The 20,723-nt window shown below is 36.4% G+C and overlaps 1 protein-coding gene across 1 annotated transcript in view; it reads right to left on the bottom strand.

Moving 5' to 3' along the window:
* Nucleotides 1-20,723, bottom strand: part of SOX5 (SRY-box transcription factor 5) — a 749,035-nt gene that overhangs the window by 71,823 nt on the left and 656,489 nt on the right. The window contains exon 10 of the mRNA XM_052640182.1: nucleotides 16,921-17,067. Within this exon, the coding sequence (XP_052496142.1) occupies nucleotides 16,921-17,067 (147 nt within the window). The remainder of the gene's footprint in view (nucleotides 1-16,920; nucleotides 17,068-20,723) is intronic.

Below are 20,723 nucleotides of genomic sequence, written 5' to 3'. Positions count from 1 at the left end.
ACCCTTTCATTTTTCGCCTTGACTGTACTGGGAACTTTCTTCCTTTCCTCCATATTATTCTTTGATCATTACTTCATGGTATTTTAATTGTTAATTTATTTGCTGTCTTTCCCATTACACTGTATAGTGTTATTTATCATTCTTTTTTATTCTATGAGTGTCGTGTATAGTATGGGCTTCCCAGGTGGCACTAGTGGAAAAGAACCTGCCTGCCCATGCAGGATATACAGGAGACACAGGTTCCATTCCTGGGTCGAGAATATCCCCTGGAGGAGGGCATGGCAACCTACTCCAGTATTCTTGCCTGAGGAACCCCATGGGCAGAGGAGCCTGGTGGGCTGCAGTCCTTAGGGTTGCAAAGAGCTGGACATGACTGAAGTGAATTAACACGCATGCACCAGTATATTAAAGGTGCTAAAAAGTTGTTTATTGAAGAAACCTCAATAAATGTTGTTTGACAGCTTCTAAAAGTGACTCTAGAAACCTCATCTATTAATAACATAGTCATTACACAAGTTTTTAAAAAATCATATAAACCAGTGAACAAATATATAGCATTGTTTCAAGAGAAACATCAAGTCTATTGCTTGGAGTATGTCTCTTTCCAAAGGAACATATTCTCCTTCCTATTTTCCCACTAGAAGATATTTCATCTAGGATAAACCATATTTTACTATCTGTGCATTCTAAGTGGATCTTGTTTTTAAAACCAGGATTTAAATATATTTTGAAAGAACATTTTTTAAAAAGTTAATATTTTTGTCTCGAATTAAATTTAATTGAATATTTAATATTAATATTAATAATAATTAATATTTAATTGAATTAAATTCCTTAATGTTTTACTTTATATGTCTAGAATTCTAGAAAATAACATGGTTATAACAAAAGCCCAAAAGTTTACCTGACAATAGCTACAGAATTTGTAACTAAACTAAAAAAAAAAAAACTAACAGATTTATTATCTTAGATAACATACTAATACTTTTAATTGCAAAAACTGACATATAGTGAATACTATATCACAAATAGTGATAACTAAGGTTTCAATTCATATTAAGATTGGGTTACATTATAAACATTTAATTTAGTGAACATTTATTGAGTGTACATTATGGATCAATCACTTAAAACTCAATGGGTAAAGAGAGTGTTTCTAAAACAATTTATCTTCCGGAATTGATATTTCCTTCACTTAGTTTGTTGCAAGTTCGTGAATTATAGTCTCAGGTATAACAGATCAGAATTTGCGCTCACTGCAATTCATATGTATACTAATAGAAAAAGACAAGCAAAATCAAATCAAACAAAAATTACCCAGAGGTTCTCTTAAAATTGAATGAGAACTATCATTTTTTTAGATAAATGACAGCACTATTTGCATGAAAACTGGCACTAAAAATTCCATCGTTTGACCCAAAATTTTGGTCCTGCCCTGTATTTATATAGGGTTGACCTGACTGTTGAGCTCCTGCAGACTTAAAATGAAACTCTGATCCTCAAAAGAGTTGCATGGGGAAGTACAGAAAATAAAAATCTGTACCTATTTAAAGACATTCCTACTGCTGTCATAATGCTTTTATACATACTTCACAAAACAAATTTTTTTCCTTATGTTGAGTATTACTGGAAATACCACAAAATTTTTTCTTGCAGTATTTCATCCTTTCTATTTTTAGTCTCCCTTTCTTTTTTTTCCTATTTACCAAAACTCTACATTGCCAAAAGTCATCAAAATTGTACAACAAACCATAACAGCTCAGATTATACACTAAGAAAGAAAAAATAAGACTTTTTGGCTATTGAGAGATTCAATTTAAATGAAAGTCTCATACGGAATCTCACTGATAATTGGTCTTGCAAACAACTCTAACAGAGCTTTAATAAAAATATTTTGTGGTTTTATGAAGATGTAAGGTTTTCAGTCTCTTCTATTATTCATAAACAATTTCGGAGAACATGTATTTTTTAACATTTAAATATACATTTTTTCCTTTCATATTACTTGGTAAAATAAAATCTAAAATGAGAATTCTGATCTTCATTTTCTTGAAATTTAGAGATCTAATCCTTATTCTTTTGAAAACCCCAAATCATAAAGGATGAATGTCTAGGTTCTAAAAATGTCAACCCAACGTTTTCATCTAGTCTATGGTGGAAGTACAAGAGCTGAAAGTTGTGGGACATTGCAATTGTAAGTCCTGAAGCACACGTGGGCCGGGGTAGGGGGAGGTGGAGGTAGAATTCTAAGAAGCATCTAATTATCTACAAGGATATCCAGGACTAGGAAAGGGGTACATTCTTCCCATGAGAACCTGATGACGCACTAGGACATGATTCAGGTTAAGGAAAATTGCCAGCTTTTCATATTTCACTTGCATTTTTAGGCAAGTGTTTTAGGTTAAACAAGTTCTTAGGAATGTTCAATATTCTGAGCCATTAATAATGTACTTATCAAATGTAATATTTATGATTAAAATTTTCATGAGCAAAATTCTTATTTCACTATATAAAAATTTCAAATATATTTTCAGGTAAAATAAGATAATTAAAAGATGATTCCCCATTTCAAAAAAAAAGAAAGTTGTCTTATATTTTGAATCTTATTCTGTATTCCCTCTGTCTCAAACAAAGATATGTGAGATAAAAGACTGTGTATTTGCAAACTCTTTTGATTATATTAAGCAGACTCTAGACAATAATTCACAGTTAGTGTGTGAATTATACTACTCACTGTGCATCTGAAGAAGGTATTTTTTTCCAACACTTAATGCTGGTCAATTTACACATTTTTTCTCTGGTTTTTATTCAAAAAACTATAATTAAGAATGATTGGTGTTCTTTAGTTGATTATTAGAAGAAATGAGAAACTATAAGAATGATGATGGAGAAATCCACTAGTTTATACTTTTTAATATTTTGGATTAAAATAGACCCTATTTCTCCTTAAGTTAACTTTGTTCAATAATACCACTACCATATTGTATATGCCTGAGAAAATGTGAAAAGAAGTATAATTAAAAAGGAATCTTATTTTATGGAATATAATACAATAAAATGGATACATTAGAACTTTGTATGTAAACTCAGTTAAGTAAAACATAGGATTTTAAGTGCATCATGAACGCACATGCTTAAATAGGTCATTTAATGATTTTTAACAAGAAAATAATCACATTATTTATAGAAGTTTTACATAAACTTTATGAAAGTTGTTTTTAAGTGGGTGACACTGCATGTTTATATGACAAAAACTGTGACTTTTATAAAGCTTATAGCTGGAGAAAGGGGGAAGGGAGGAGGGAAGGAGGGAAGGAAGGAAGAAGGTATATATATAGATAGAGAGAGAGAGAGAGAGAGAGAGAGAGAGAGAGAGAGAGAGGGATTTTGAAAGAATGCTGTCCTCTCAAAAATCAAACTCATCCTCAATCAGGAGACTGCAAATTTATTTCAATGATGAAAACAATGCTATTCATAATTTTAAAACTACCCTGTTGTAATTGTTTTAAAACTGTAGCACATTTTTCTCTGACTTTTTAAAAAGAGAGTTAAAAGTCTGTTGCACTTGGCAGATCATTGAAACCACACTGGGTTATAAAGTTTGGGGTAAAAATCAAAATTTAAAAAGCAAATGTCAAAATTAAAAATCTGATTAGAAATTAGGGTCTGTTTTCTTATGTGACTTGTTAACCTATTCAGAAGACATTAAGTAAAGTTACAATTCTAAAACTCTACTGAGCACTAGTATGAAAAAGAAAGTGAAAAGTGAAGGTGTTAGTTGCTTGGTCATATCTGACTCTTCACGATCGTATGGGCTGTAGCCCACCAGGCTCCTCTGTCCATGGGATTCTCCAGGCAAGAATACTGGAGTGGGTTGCCATTTCCTTCTCCAGGGGATCTTCCCGACCCAAGGACTGAACCCGCATCTCCTGAATCTCCTGTATTGGCAGGTGGATTCTTTACCACTAGTGCCCCCTGGGAACTACCCCAGCCTATTTTCTAAACCATGAATTTGTCAGCCTCACTCATATGTTAGGGTCCCTGCAATTGCTATTCCTCCTGTTTGGAATATCTTTTCCCCCAGACCTTTGTAGGTACTTTCCTTCTCATGATTTAGGTCTCAGAGAAGACTTCCCCATAAGCTCTGTCTCAAGGAGATTACTTTGCTGTCCCTCAGCACTTTTTCACCATGTTTTATTTTCTTCATAGCACTTATGGGTATATGAAATTATCTGTTTAATTGTTCAGAGCTTATCACTTCCCAGTCAACTGAAAAATCTTAAGACGACAAACTGTCCTGTTCATAGCTGTAGTAGCAGTAGTTCTGCCTTGAACTGAACGTGGCACATGACAGGCATAAACTAATATTTGTTGAATCAGTCAGTGATAGATGTAAGCATAGGCACCAGAGAACACTAAAAGGGGACAGAGCTTTGAAGAATGAGAAAAGGACAGAGATAATGACGACAGAGGATGAGGTGGCTGGATGGCATCACTGACTCGATGCACATGAGTTGGGTGAACTACAGGAGTTGGTGATGGACAGGGAGGCCCGGCGTGCTGCGATTCATGGGGTCGCAAAGAGTCGGACACGACTGAGCGACTGAACTGAACTGAACTGAACTGAATGGCTAGAAAACATTTCCAAGTGTTTGCGCTCCTAATTAAACCATACCTAAAGTCAGAATAACTTTTTTTTTTTAATGTGAATACATTTCCTTTTTGCTTAATCCAGCTTGGATTGGGTTTTTTATTACTTTATTAACAAATACAATTGTCATTTAGTGAAAACATAATTTGAAATCCTGGAAAGCTGATTAAAATTCTACTTCAATAAGAATATTTTGACATAAAGAGTTACCCTGAATAAAATAATGCTGCCTCCTGCAGTGGTGGGCTCCCTCTGTCACAGTAGCACACTAGGCAGAGGGAAAGTAACCTTGAGACTGAGTTATTGTATGCTGGACTGGATACTTTCTGAACTTCCTTCTTACTTAAGCTTCTTTAATTCTATAAATAAAACACTGGATGTCCTTTGTTAAATAAAGACAACGCTGCATACTTTGGGTTTTGAACTTATCTGCCTTCACTTTAGAAGGTTATATCTCTTTATTTTGTTGACTTCTACATTTACACCTGTTTAATTACTGTATTGTTTTCTTTCTATGATCTATTTTATAATATTCAAAAATGTTAATGGAATGTGTTATTCTCTCTAGAGAAAAATCTATTGATAAACTTTAACAAACAAATATATATATACTCTATTTTCCATCAATCTAAATAAGACTAAATATTTGTTATCACGTAGAAAACAAATCCCTACTTTGTGGCATCTGTGTTAAACAGACTACTAAAATTCTTTCTATTTTACCAATAGGAAAGAATAAGTAGAAGGATTGCAAATGAATCAAATCTGAGGTTTACGGTAGTCCTCCACAGCTTCACTTCTCAATTCTTTATTCAAACATTTAGAGGACAGGTCAGGCTAAAGGGGTGAAAAGGGGTCAATAATCAAGAGCTCAAATGAAGAACTGATCAATAATTTAGGGTAGAAAAGAAAGGATTTTAACCGATTTGAAGAATGTTTTAGGAAGCCCAAATTATAAATGATTCCCTAAAAGGAAAGATAACTACAGAAGTAGCACCTTCACTTTCTCAGTCTGACTTGTTGATGTTTGTTGACGTTTATTGACGTTGTACTAGATACCACCTATTACAGGGACATCCTTTCACATTGCTCTGTTTTTCTTCCCTGTATATTTAGGTTTTGACTGCCTGTTTCTAACATTAAAATGCTTTCAACCTTTAGCTTTTTGGATGATGAATCTGCACTGGGTTGGACCTATTTTAGAGGGCAACTTCCACTTAAAAAATGTGATTCTGTGGATCTTCCTATGTCCACACATGCTCAACATCCTCTTGCCTCTCCCATGGTTTGCCTTATTGAAAAGCTTTGACGTGGCTCATCAGAGCCGGTTGCTGTGTTCCAGACAGGTTCCTGTCAAAACAGAATCGGTATACTGGGGAACACAGGCCAGGCCAGTTGAATTCAAAGGACATTACCTAAATCCCTCTGTATATTTTGCCTTTAAAAAAAATGTCAGCATTATAACTAGTCTGTCTCTTTGTTTTATAATTTTTATGTTACACATGTGACTGCCCCCACCCCCTGGCTTCTGAGTCATACGAATATATCACCAAATGACCTACTTGGACATTTAATACCACAGCGCTCAGAACAGCCTCTGTTTAAGTACGTAGCTGTTTGAGATTCCTGTCAACTGAATACAGATGAAAAGGAAAGGAGGAGGCTGATCACAGGGGTTCTGCTGATAACACCTCATTTAACATATTTCAGTTTAGCAACAAGGGGCCACAAGAAGAAAACTATTTTATTTAAAATGACAGGGTGACTATGTTAGACCTACTACAAATGGGTCCCACCCAGGAAGTGATGATAATAATGATAATGGGCCACATTTACAGTTTAACTCTATGGAGTGATTCCTCTCAAATGAACCCACCTCTTGAGTGCGACACATCCATAGCACATCTCAAAGGCTCACAAAACTGCTATTTCATAGATACTGAGATACGGGGGAAGGAGTAGGTGTTCAATAACTGTCCAACGAAGCACAAAGCAGCTGTATGGAGCAAGGTGTTAGAGAGATTCTAGCATTTAATTGATATGCCAGACAGTGTTTAAAGCATAAGAATAGAAAATGGCCAATTTAAATGTGGTTATAATTAGCTGAGGCTAACATTTCAGTTCTGTTCTGAAGTTTTAGGAGAAATGAAATCTACAAAAGTACCAGGTCTAACAGTTTCAGGAGGGATCAGTGGTTTTATATTTGATCTTACATATATAGATAACTGGGCTTCCACAGTGGCTCAGCAGAAAAGAATCCGCCTGCAATACAAGAGAGCCAGGTTCGATCCCTGGATTGGGAAGATCCCCAGGAGGAGGGCATGGCAACCCACTCCAGTATTCTTGCCTGGGGAATCCCATGAACAGAGGAGCCTGGCAGGCTACAGTCCATAGGGTTGCAAAAAGCCAGACATGACTGAAATGACTGAGCATGCCTATAGATAAATGGAAGCGCCTCTTTGATTAATGCTATTTAAGTCCTGTGGGTTACTTAGAAATAACTGTATTTGGAAGCCAGTTCTAGCCCTGCATAGTGAGTAATGATTATTTGAGATCTTGACCTGAAAAGAGCAAGTCAAATGGCAGTATTCTATGATTTTTCACATATTGGAAATTATATCTTTGGCAGCTACTACTACTAAAATGTCTTCATATCCAGATAAAATGTGAAAATATTCACTGAAGTTATGATTATACTGAGCATTGCTTTCTCGAGTTTTCACAATGGAATACTACTGTGGAGGCCTCAGTACCTCCTGGTAGATTTCAAAGTTATAAAATCTCTTTGAAGTCTTTTGCTTTATCTTGAAAGGATGTTTTTGTCAAATATTAAAAATAGTGTTTTCATCATTAGTGTGGTGGTGGTTTGACTTAGATGTGGTTACACTGTATGCGTACTTTTGCAGTCAACCTTTCCCCAACTGGCATTATAAAACACTGACTCAAAATTAGCAAAGTGAATTTCATTTCCAAATCCTTTAATAGAATTTTCAATTAAGATGAATCATTATTATCCTCTGATTTCTCATACTCCCAGCATATACTGCTAAATAATCTTGTGTGTATGTGTACCACAGTTTGTGACTCATAGTATTAAACTAATACAAAATTCTACCCTGTAGATCAGCGTGTACTGATAAAATGCTTAAAATTATGTGATTGGTACCATTACAGCAAAACTAAGTGCTCTAAGAGGAGTCATCGCCCTCTTGACATTACTAACATAAGCACCTGGCTACCAAATCAGAAAAGGTCTTCATTTTGGTGTCTGTGAAAGAAGATAAGATAAAAATGGAGTACTACTTCTTACTTCAGAATTTGAACCAATCTGTATAAGGATATTGCCCATGAAAGGATCTGATTGTGTCTGGTCAGCTGGCTAGGGTTTTTTCTGGTTGTTGGGAAAATATTTCTTCTCCCTTACATGACTCCCAGGTGCTACTGCTGAGCAAATGGGAACATCACTGCCAGAAGTATTTGAAAAGAACAAAAAAAAAAATTGATTTGGACAATCTATGAGCTCTTGTCATTGACAGGGACACAACTGTGACCAGGGGTATGACTAGGGTCAGAGCAAGGTTAAAAGAAAAGCACCCAGGAATTCTCTCTTGTCATCAGCTTTTCAAACTAACTACTCTTGGTTAGCTGCAGGCAACATATAAGTTTTCATCAAGCACCAAGAGACATTTCATAATATTTACAAGTTGCACTTAAAATTTTCCCAAGAGGTGGCTACTTCTGCAATAGCAAAACACTTAAAATGTGAAGTTCAGATGGTTAGCACATCTATAACATATGAGGATTTCTTGCTAACGTGGAAATTACAAGCTTATTCATTACCAATAATTGTGTGAGTTGCATGTGAAACCAACTAAAAATACTTTTCCTCCTTTGATAACTATTTTAAGGCTGGTATTGATTCTGCTATTTTTAAAAGAAATAATTTATTTTTACCAAACAAATATTTTCAAGAGATCGATTACTATCACAAAAGATAGGCTATTTAGGTTTCTTAAAAAAACTGCAGCAAACAATGCAGAAAACCATTAAAACAAAGAAATATGTGGCACAAAATACATGACAAAAATGAAAGTCACTGAATAAATTTTACCTATTCTGTGGCAGAATGCTAAACTATAAACAAATCAATTTAAATATTTGTTGAGAAATATAAGCAGATTTAGAGCAGCAATGCTGCCTATGAGATTCAAGGACCAATAGTGCTAAACAATACTATGACTAAATAATTTTCCTGAATATGAGAAACAGAATTATTTCTAAAATTTTCTTTAAACGGATCTCTCATATATACAAGCTCATACTTTCAAAGTTGTTTTTTTAAACCAATATTTAGCTATAAACTCAGCTGGCAGGATACACATGAGCTAAGAGGATATCTCTGAAGAACTAAATACAAAAAATTAGTCTTGGAATAGGATCCAGAAAGAAAAAAATTAAATGTGTGCTAAAGAGACAAGTGTATTAAGAAAGATGTTACGTAACATCTGAGAAATTTTAAAAACCTGCCGAAGACCTTAACTCTTCAATATTTGGCAAAATACATTATGAAAAAAAGAATCTCATCTTTGTGAATAATAACATCAAGGCCTAAAATAATAAGGAAATGTGAAGCAATGACAGTATGTCAGGCATGAATGAAAATAGTTCCAAATAGTAAGTTTAAAGATATATAACTCAACCAGCAATGCTATCCAAATTTTCCAATGCAGTATTTGAAGAGAGCAGATTTTTTTTCGTGCGTTCACATTTATGGGATACACTTCCTGCTCGCAGTTTCTAAAGGGTCACTGTGAGTCCTCTAAAGGTTTCTTTATCATTTAATATTATAAATAATTACGTTCCTAGGCGGCAGTTCAAAGCTTAGCACAGCGCTCGTACAACACCCCAGGAAGGTCAGGTGACCTCTCTCCAATTCTCCTCTCTCTGGTGCTGAGGACAGACAAAGTGATATGTCTGTCATACGCCATTACCATTAGAACAGAATCTTGTTCTTTTATTACAACTGAACTCCGCCAGATTTCTCAGCAGGAATGCTAAGTGAAATCAATGTCTTGGATTTCCAGGCTGAGCTTGGAGGTCACAGCCACTCTATCATTTCTCAGCATTATCCTTTCTCGCGCGCGCACACACTCCCCAAGCCTCCAACTGGCACACAGCAGATTGAAAACAGCATGCATCAGAGGACTCATGCTGCACAATTTTACAGTCTTTTGGAGCCCCTTCCTTTTGATTCCCCCCTTCCATTTTTTTTGCAAATTGCAAATAAGTTTTGTTTGTGTCCTTCTCTGGAGTTGTGAGTCAAAGGCACACCTAGGACGAAGGGCAGGCAAGCAAACTCATAGCACATGGTTGATTTTTGACAGCTGCCAATAAGACCCTTTTCCTTACATCATCACCTGGATGTGGCTTATGATTCTGTTGTTCCAAACAATAAAAGCTTTACATTTGCTTTATGCCAGGTAGGAAGGCAGATAACACAAAGCTATTTAGTAAAATAATTCAATCTTACAATAAGATACATGTGAAAATCCACCAATAAAACAAACAGAAAATGCCCTCCGGACACTCAGGATTGATTGTTTCAAAATATATTTATATATAGTAATAAATGATAACTGTTATATTAAAGTGAAATGGCTCTGTGAAGGCAAAATGTTTATTATGCTATGTATAAATGTCAATTCCAGTCTCTAAGAAACGGTATTCATGTATTGAAATGCATCCTCTTTATTTATTGTTGCTTGTATTTTTTTAGTCATGTTCTTCATTAAAATGACAATAGCAATATTTATTGCTCTGGCAATTTTTAACCCACTAAACTTTACACAAGCACATTTAAGACATTTTCTGACAATAAGAATGGATGTAAACAGTATACTAGAGGAAACTGAGCAAAGAACAGACATATTTTTATTATATTGTGGTTGTTATCTTAAAAGAGGTATTTTTTCCTGGTTTAAAATTCTTATGTACTTTAAAATAATTGCAAGTGGTAAGAAATACACTTTCAACTGCTTTCTTAAACTTTATATGATAGAAAATTCATGAAGGCTAATTTCCCAGAAGTGAAATTTAGTGATAAAGTATAAACGTATTTTTTAAACAGTATATAATCATAGCTATAGAAACACAATCCACTTTTCCAGTAGCACTAAATAAAGGGAGGTACTTGAAACCATACAATATGGTGGCATTCTAACATTACTGGAAAAATCAATCTTCACATCCAATCTGTGGAGTTCTATGAATATCCAAAACCATATACCTCATAAAACAGTGTCTTTATCTTGGAAAGCTTTACGTCACTTTTATATTTGCCATGGTTTACCTAAGGAAGTGTCACAGCAAGTGCTCAATAAATCTTTGAATGCATGAATAAATAATGAGTAAATAAATAGATGCATAAACGAATGAGGATGACTGACATCAAAGACTTCATGATTATTCTATTTAGGGATTTGAGGAGTCGATATTTGGTGGGCTACAGTCCATAGGGTAGCAAAGAGTTGGACACGAATGAGCAAACAACACTCAGTATCAATGATAAAAAGTTATCTAGTGGCCAAGAAAAACCCATCAGTTCTTTACAAGTGAACTATGTACTCTAAAGTCATAAAATGAAATGCCCTAATGTAAGGCATCATTATGAACCATGATGTGAAATCACATTACTAAATCATGGAGGGGAAATCTGGAATAATACTTTTAGAGAGTTATTTGTGTGTGACAATGACTATGCCGCTACAGTTACATATTTTTCTCAGTGTTAGCATGTCCATGTGTAGTCTTCTCTTATGTTGTTGAAAGAGGGTGTTTACAATGACCAGTGCATTCTCTTGGCAAAACTCTATTAGCCTTTGCCCTGCTTCATTTTGTACTCCAAAGCCAAATGTGCCTGTTACTCCAGGTATTTCTTGACTTCCTACTTTTGCATTCCAGTCCCCTATAATGAAAAGGACATCTTTTTTGTGTGTTAGTTCTAGAAGGTCTTGTAAGTTTTCATAGAACTGTTCAACTTCAGCTTTTTCAGCATTACTGGCTGGGGCATAGTCTTGGATTACTGTGATATTAAATGGTTTGTCTCGGAAACAAACAGAGATCATTCTGTCATTTTTGAGACTGCATCCAAGTACAGCATTTTAGAGTCCTTTGTTGACTATGATAGCTACTCCATTTCTTCGAAGGGATTCTTGCCCACAGTAGTAGATATAATGGTCATCTGAGGTAAATTCACCCTTTCCAGTCCGTTTTAGTTCGCTGATTCCCAAAATGTCAATGTTCAGTCTTTCCATCTCCTGTCTTGACCACTTCCAATTTGCCTTGATTCATGGACCTAACATTCCAGGTTCCTATACAATATTGCTCTTTACAGTATTGGACTTTACTTCCAACACTAGTCACATCCACAACTGGGTACTGTTTTTGCTTTGGCTCCATCTTTTCATTCTTTCTGGAGTTATTTCTCCACTGATCTCTAATAGCATATTGGGTACCTACTGACATGGGGAGTTCATCTTTCAGTGTCCGATCATTTTGCCTTTTCATACTGTTCATAGGGTTCTCAAGTCAAGAATACTGAAGTGGTTTGCCATTCCCTTCTCCAGTAGACCATGTTTTGTCAGAACTCTCCACCATGACCCATCTGTCTTGGGTAGTCCTATGTGGCATGACTCAGTTTCACTGAGTTAGAGAAGGCTGTGGTCCATGTGATCAGATTGGTTACTTTTCTGTGCTTGTGGTTTTCATTCTGTTTGCCCTCTGATGGAGAAGGATAAGAGACTTATGGAAACTTCCAGATGGGAGAGACTCACTGAGGCGAAAGATGGGTTTTGTTCTGACGGGCTGGGCCATGCTCAGTTCAATTCAGTTCAGTTTAGTTGCAGAGCCATGTCTGACTCTTTGAGACCCCATGAACCACAGCACTCCAGGCCTCCCTGTCCATCACCAACCCTTCAAGCCTACCCAAACTCACGTCGATTTGAGTCAGTGATGTCATCCAACCAACTCCTCCTCTGTCGTCCCCTTCTCCTCTTGCTGTCAATCTTTCCCAGCATCAGGGTCTTTTCAAATGAGTCAGCTTTTCGAAGCAAGTGGCCAAAGTATTGGAGTTTCAGCTTCAACGTCAGTCCTTCCAATGAACACTCAAGGACTGATCTCCTTTAGGATGGACTGGTTGGATCTCCTTGTGGTCCAAGGGACTCTCAAGAGTCTTCTCCAACACCATAGTTCAAAAGCATCAATTCTTTTAAAGTTGAAAGTTAAAGAAAGTTAAGTCGCTTTCCGACTCTTTGCAACCCCATGGATTGTAGCCCACCAGGCTCCTCTGTCCATGGGAATCTCCAGGCAAGCATACTGGACTGGTTTGCCATTTCCTTCTCCAGGGGATCTTCCTGACCCCGGGATCAAACCCAGGTCTCCCGCATTGCGTCTGCTTTAACCTCTGAGCCACCTGGGAAGCCCAATCAATGCTTTGGTGCTCAGTAAATCTTTAATCCAATTTTCAGTTGATTATATTCTTTGAAGCCAAAGATGGAGAAGCTCTATACAGTCAGCAAAAACAAGACTGGGAGCTGACTGTGGCTCAGATCATGAACTCCTTATTGCCAAATTCAAACTTAAATTTAGAAATCAGGGAAAACCACTAGACCATTCTGGTATGACCTAAATCAAATCCCTTACAGTGGAAGTGACAAATAGAGTCAAAGGGTTAGATCTGATAGACAGAGTGCCTGAAGAACTATGGACAGAGGTTCGTTACATTGAACAGGAGGCAGGAATCAAGACCATACCCAAGAAAAAGAAATGTAAAAAGGCAAAACAGTTGTCTGAGGAGGGCTTTCAAATCGCTGTGAAAAGAATAGAGGCAAAAGGCAAAGGAGAAAAAGAAAGATATACCTATTTGAATGCAGAGTTCCAAAGAATAGCAAGGAGAGAGAAGAAAGCCTTCCTCAGTGATCAGTGCAAAGAAATAGAGGAAAAGAACAGAATGGGAAAGACTAGAGATCTCTTCAAGAAAATTAGAGATACCAAGGGAACATGTCATGCAAAGATGGGCTCGATAAAGGACAGAAATGGCATGGACCTAACAGAAGCAGAAGATATTAAGAAGAGGTGGCAAGAATACACGGAAATATGCAAAAAAGATGTTCATGACCCAGATGATCACGATGGTGTGATCACTCACCTACAGCCAGACATCCTGGAATGCGAAGTCAGGTGGGCCTTAGAAAGCATCACTACAGACAAAGCTAGTGGAGGTGATGGAATTCCAGTTGAGCTATTTCAAATCCTACAAGATGACACTGTGAAAGTGCTGCACTCAATCTGCCAGCAAATTTGGAAAACTTAGCAGTCGCCACAGGAAAAGGTCATTTTCACTCTAATCCCAAAGAAAGGCAATGCCAAAGAATGTTCAAACTAACGCATAATTGCACTCATCTCACACTAGCAAAGCAATGTTCAAAATTCTCCAAGCAAAGCTTCAACAGTATGTGAACTGTAAACTTCCAAATGATCAAGCTGGATTTAGAAAAGGCAGGGGATCCAGAGATCAAGTTGCTAACATCCACTGGATCACTGAAAAAGTAAGAGAGTTCCAGAAAAACATTTGTGCTTTATTGGCTATAACAAAGCCTTTGACTGTGTGGATCACAACAAACTGTGGAAAATTCCTCAAGAGATGGGAATGCCAGACTACCTGACCTGCCTCCTAAGAAAACTGTATGCATGTCAAAAGCAACAGTTAGAACTGGACATGGAACAACAGACTGGTACCAAATCAGGAAAGGAGTACATCAAGGCTGTATACTGTCACCCTGCTTATTTAACCTATATGCAGAGTACAGCATGAGAAATACTGGGCTGGATGAAGCACAAGCTAGAATCAAGACTGCAAGGAGAAATATCAATAACCTCAGATATGCAGATGTCACCACCCTAATGACAGAAAGTGAGGAAGAACTAAAGAGATTCTTGAGGAAAGTGAATGAGGAGAGTGAAAGAGTTGGCTTAAAGCTCAATATTCAGAAAACTAAGATCATGGCATCTGGTCCCATCACTTCATGGCAAATAAATGGGGAAGCAGTGGAAACAGTGACAGACATTATTTTTTAGGGCTCCAAAATCACTGCAGGTGGCTACTGCAGCCATGAAATTAAAAGACACTTGCTCCTTGGAAGAAAAATTATGACCAACTTAGACAGCATATTAAACAGCAGAGACATTACTTTGTCAACAAAGTTCTATCTAGTCAAACTATGGTTTTTCCAGTAGTCATGTATGGATGTCAGAGTTGGACTATAAAGAAAGCCGAGTGCTCAAGAATTGATGTTTTTGAACTGTGGTGTTGGAGAAGACTCTTGAGATTCCCTTGGATGGCAAGGAGATCCAACCAGTCCATCCTAAAGGAGATCAGCCCTGGGTGTTCACTGGAAGGACTGATGTTGAAGCTGAAAGTCCAATACTTTGGCCACATGATGCAAAGTATCAACTCATTTGAAAAGCCCCATGGCTGGGAAAGATTGAATGCAGGAGGAGAAAGGGAAGACAGAGGATGAGATGGTTGGATAGCATCACTGACTCAATGGCCATGAGTTTGAGTAAGCTCCAGGAGTTGGTGATGGACAAGGATACCTGGCGTGTTACAGTCCGTGGAGTCGCAAAGAGTTGGACACGACTGAGTGACTGAATTTACTAACTGAATTGAGCCTGTACATGGAATACTTTGAAACTACTGTTCTATGGAGACACCAAAATATCACTGCTTTAAAATTAAATTATATTTAACAAATGTCACCATTTTTACCAAGTTTTAAAAACATGTTCTGCTGTGATTATATAGAAAAGTGCACCATGCCTCAAGTACACCTCAAGCACAGAACATGGAAGGTCCATTACACAGCTGAAAGGGTTCTTAAAAGTGGCTTATCATATTTCCTAACATCACAGTAGCAAGTACATAATTTTCCTCTATATCTTTGTACATGTTGCTAGTGAATCATATCTAAGGTCCATGTCTAGGGTGAGTTATTATTCCAAATGTATTTATCTATTAGTATGAAAAAACAGACTTGGGGAGTTTGGGAAGATGGAGGCTGGAGGACACTTTCCCAATCCAACCGTTCTCTTTCCCAATTTCTATTCTGGATTAATACACTGACTATGAAAAGCATGTGCCAGGGTACTAGAGGAGGATTAAAAAACTCCAGGATTCTTTCTCTCTTTCAAAAATTTCTAGATTTTTTTCCTCTGTGTATTTTTTCTATTGTTGTGACTACTCTAACCCTATGACTCTTCAGACATTTGAAGATGAATTCTTAAAATAAAGAGCAGAAGCATATTTCTAGGTAATTCAGCAAAAGACAAACAGCAATATTTGGTGGGTAAATTCACTGTGTCAAGTTTTCTACTGAAGGTTTTCTAACTGTTAATGTGTGATTATTTCCCTGAGCAATGTCTGAGAAAATTACTTCATGGATACTCTTTTTACTTTTTTACATAGGAAGTTTAATATATTCATATACAATCATTTAGGTAAGAGCTTAAAAATTATGAAGAAATTTAAATTAATTTTTCTGCTTCTTTCTTTTGAGCCAGAAACAAATTATCTGAAAACCCCCTGATCCTTTTTGAGGTTCTCTCGGGAAATGCTTTCTTTGCCCTAAAAACAAAACTATTTCAAAATACTCTAACTTTAACACTAGCATTATCTTTCTAATTGCCTGGATAATATGTCTGAAATTGTACCTATACTATATCACATAACCAGTTACTGATATTTAAATAAAACATTTTCTCTATGCTCCAGTCATACTCATATTTAAGGTCTATTTCAGTTCTCCTTTGGAACAATCTTTGCAGGTCCCTCATTGAAGGTATTAATAATATATTTGTCCTAATAACTTAACATTCTTTCCCTGTAACTCCTTCTAAGACCTTATATAATAGAGCATGGGTATCTATTTTATAAGACTATAACATTCTTGGCGACAGCACAACTACCTTTCAAATATTTGTATCACTCACATTTTCTACTGCAGCTATAATGCATGTTCATTGAATAAATGAGTGACTAAATGTTACGTGAGTAAATTTATAGGGACACAATCCTTACTGATTCTACTAACCATCGTTTCCTTGAAGATCTAGCATTTAGGCCAGTTACTGGTACATAATAGGTACTCAATACATATCATCAAACAAAAAGCAAACTCTAAATGCCAAAACATGTAGCTTCTTCAAAGGGGTACCTTGCTTTTGGGTGGTGGGCTGTTTGTGCTCTTGTCTGTGTGAATGCTGGTAGGAGATACAGCAGCACCAAGGTTGCCTTGGGATACGCCTGGGAGCTTTCCTCCTGGAGATACCTGCATTGCAGCTAGCTGGGCAGCATATAACTGCTACAGGAGAGAGAGAGAAAAAAAAATAAAAGGACTATCAGCAATGAAATAAATGTACCTCTCAGAAAGTACCTATAATCCTATAATAAGATGTGGTATTTTTCCTATGGGTATTTTTCTTTAGTGCCTTGGAATATTTAAAGATAGACATTGTCACTTCAACTTTCATGACTTACTTCTCAGGGGGGAAACAACATACACCACACACAAGGAATTTTAGTTTCAGTATAACCAGGGATTCAAGCAAATAACAGCTATCCATATTTACTCTTTACCAACATCAGGGTTGGTACTGTATATCATGTTATTTGGTTAATAACTTTCCCCCCTCTCTTTTAAATTTTACGTGGTGTGTTACAAAAGAATGTAGGTTCATATACTAAGTAAAGTTTTTACTATCCATACTGGTTCAAACTCTGTATGTTTCCCCTCTTTGACTTGCTGAAATGGACAACTGTCACAACTTTTTTCTGATTATTAGTTGTGCAGAAATACAAAAAAGCCACTGGAAAGGAATGGAAGGAGACTATTTGAAGAACATTATTTGGTCAGTCTACCTGCACTGATTAAAATTAACTGGATGCTTGCCACAATGCCACTTTACTTCTTGATATATAAACATAGACAAACTTGAGATAATCTTGAGGATTAAGGTTTTAAGGAATACTATCTAAAATGCATACTCTTTGACTAAGCCATCACTAAATATTTCTTATTAAATAACCAGCAAAAATTCTTTGACAAATCCATTTAATAATAAGGGAAAGTTTTACTTGAGAACTATAGCCATATCATGTAGTATCTTAAAACAAGTAGGTTGCTTTCGATTCAGGAGTCACATCAAATGTTTACAGTAACACTCTTTCATCTCCACGTAGCAGTTTGTGAAAGTTAAAAAAATCTGACTGAAGAAGCAACTATCTATATATACACATATAAGTATTAATAAATAAGTATGTGTGCTAGTCACTCGGTCGTGTCTGACTCTTTGTGACCCCATGGACTGTAGCCCAGCAGGCTCCTCTGTCCATAGAATTCTCCAGGCAAGAATACTGCAGTGGGTTGCTACTTCTTCCTCCAGTGGATCCTCTTGACCCAGATCTCCTGCACTGCTCTCCTGTCTCCTGCACTGCAGGCAGATTCTTTACTGTCTGAGCCAACAGGGAAGCTTCCAATAAATAAGTATACACACACTTACACATATGTATGTCTATATATGTATAAAATACAACACAATTTCTCATTTCTTATTTGTCTTAAGAGTTCTTGGATAGCTTTTACTATGCAAGCTAGAACTTCTGTAATAAAAAGATTGATGCTAAAGATAAACCTCTCAAGGAAGAGTACTGTCAAATAGTTCTCTGGATTATCTTGGTTTTTCTCTGAAAGAAATATGAAAGACTGAAACTGTTCAGGATAAACCAGAGACTCTGATAAGAGGGGTCTCTCTATAAATGAAACAATGAAAACTGAGAACTAGCACTTATTTACATGAAAACATATTTATACTTTTTTCACAGTTTTCAGCAACTTTGGTCTAAACAAAAACAGGACATTGAAATTACTGTAAAAATGACTTATTTTTTATGCAAACTAATGCAAAATACATTCCTGACAAAAGAAATTACAGAGAAGTATATTAATACTATCAATAATGAAGGGCTTCCCTGGTGGCTCAGAGGTTAAAGTGTCTGCCTCCAATGTGGGAGACCCGGGTTTGATCCCTGGGTTGGGAAGATTCCCTGGAGAAGGAAATGGCAACCCACTCCAGTATTCTTGCCTGGAGAATCCCATGGACTGAGGAGCCTGGTGGGCTGCAGTCCACGGGGTGACAAAGAGTTGGACATGACTGAGGGACTTTACTTACTTACTTACTTACCAATAATGACTGTCCTCCCCCACATTATTTTGCATGAATTGGAATTATGTTATTTCTTATCCCAATCAGAAAAAAGAATAAGATTTAATTTATAAGGCTTTAATAGATTGGACTTCCCTGATAGCTCAGTTGGTAAAGAATCCGTCTGTAATGAAGGAGGCCCTGCTTCAATTCCTGTGTCAGGAAGATCCGCTGGAGGAGGGATAGGCTACCCATTCCAATATTCTTGGGCTTCCCTTGTGGCTCAGCTGGTAAAGAATCGGCCTGCAATGTGGGAGACCTGGGTTCGATCCCTGGGTTAGGAAGATCCCCTGGAAAAGGGAAAGGCTACCCACTCCAGTATTCTGGCCTAGAGAATTCCATGGACTATATAGGGCAGCAGAGTCAGACATGACTGTGCAGCTTTCAGTTTTTAATATATTACCTCAGAAGTAAAAGGATATGATGTCAAATATGATGACTGACTCATTTGAAAAGACCCTGATGCTGGGAAAGATTGAGGGCAGGAGGAGAAGGGGATGACAGAGGATGAGATGGCTGGATGGCATCACCGATTCGATGAACGTGAGTTTGAGTAAACTCTGGGAGTTGGTGATGGACAGGGAGGCCTGGTGTGCTGTAGTCCATGGGGTCGCAAAGAGTTGGACACGACTGAGTGACTGACCTGAATTGATGATGACTGGGAGTTTACCGTTTTTAAAGTATCAGAAATGACTCATTTCCCGCACTTCTGTTAAAAACCTATGTATTAAGTTCTGCAATTCAGAAAATAATTTCTTCTGTCATCATCCTGTACTGGTTTTGAAGCTATTAAGAAAATAACGAATATCCCAGGATATCATTTTGCAAATTAAAAATTTCCCAGTATACTGAAATTTAAAATATCTGTATTTTAAAATACTGGTTGGCTAACCATAACACATATTGCAAATTTCACATTGTACTGTAAATGGTATCCTTATCTTTAAAATTACAGTGGCAATTACTTCTAGAAGCTAACAAAACATATTACTGGTTTAGTATACACAAAAATATAAGATTATTTAGTAATTACAAAAATGACATGGGATATTTTAACCTCTGTAGCTAAGAAGAAAATTGTGAACAAATTAGTTATTCAAAATTTAAATTTGATCATTACAAAATTATTGCAGAGTATTTAAAGAATAATGACTATTTGTATTATTTAATTAAATAGATGATTATCACTTATAAATGGTGATTAAATGTTTAAACATCAATCACTACAGAAAGATTCAAAACTTCCAGGAAGTATTAGAACTATTATTAAAAATACAAGTATAAGTATGACTGAAACACTTGATTGAATTGAGTTTGGAGATGGTATATGCTTGGAATTAAAAAAAAATCTTATATGTTCTTCCTTCATTCAAATAAATGCAATATTTTCATTTTACTTATTAATTAAGGTTTATCTGAATTAAACTGTCTTTAAAATTCCTGAGTAGAAAAGAAGATAAATTTTTAAAATACACGAGCCCAATTAAACACTTTTATCAGAACAGTATACTGGAAACACACCATTTTACAAAATATAGAGATAAAATAATTAATGATGAAAAAATCATACGCTTACTCCTCAGTAAGGTTAACATTCAGTATAGTTAACATTAAGGAGCAATGCTTAATTCTCTCCTTTCTAGTTGGTTTTCGCTACGCAAGGGGCAGATATACAGAACCACATTTACTCAATTGTGATTAACTTTTCACCACAAACATCTAATTTGCCTAGTTTGACAAGGTTTGGAAATAGGAA

This window comes from Budorcas taxicolor, chromosome 5 (assembly GCF_023091745.1).
Source record: "Budorcas taxicolor isolate Tak-1 chromosome 5, Takin1.1, whole genome shotgun sequence".
NCBI lineage: Eukaryota > Metazoa > Chordata > Mammalia > Artiodactyla > Bovidae > Budorcas > Budorcas taxicolor.
Note: the sequence above shows the minus strand (reverse complement) of the source record. Positions and strands in the feature narration are given on the sequence as shown.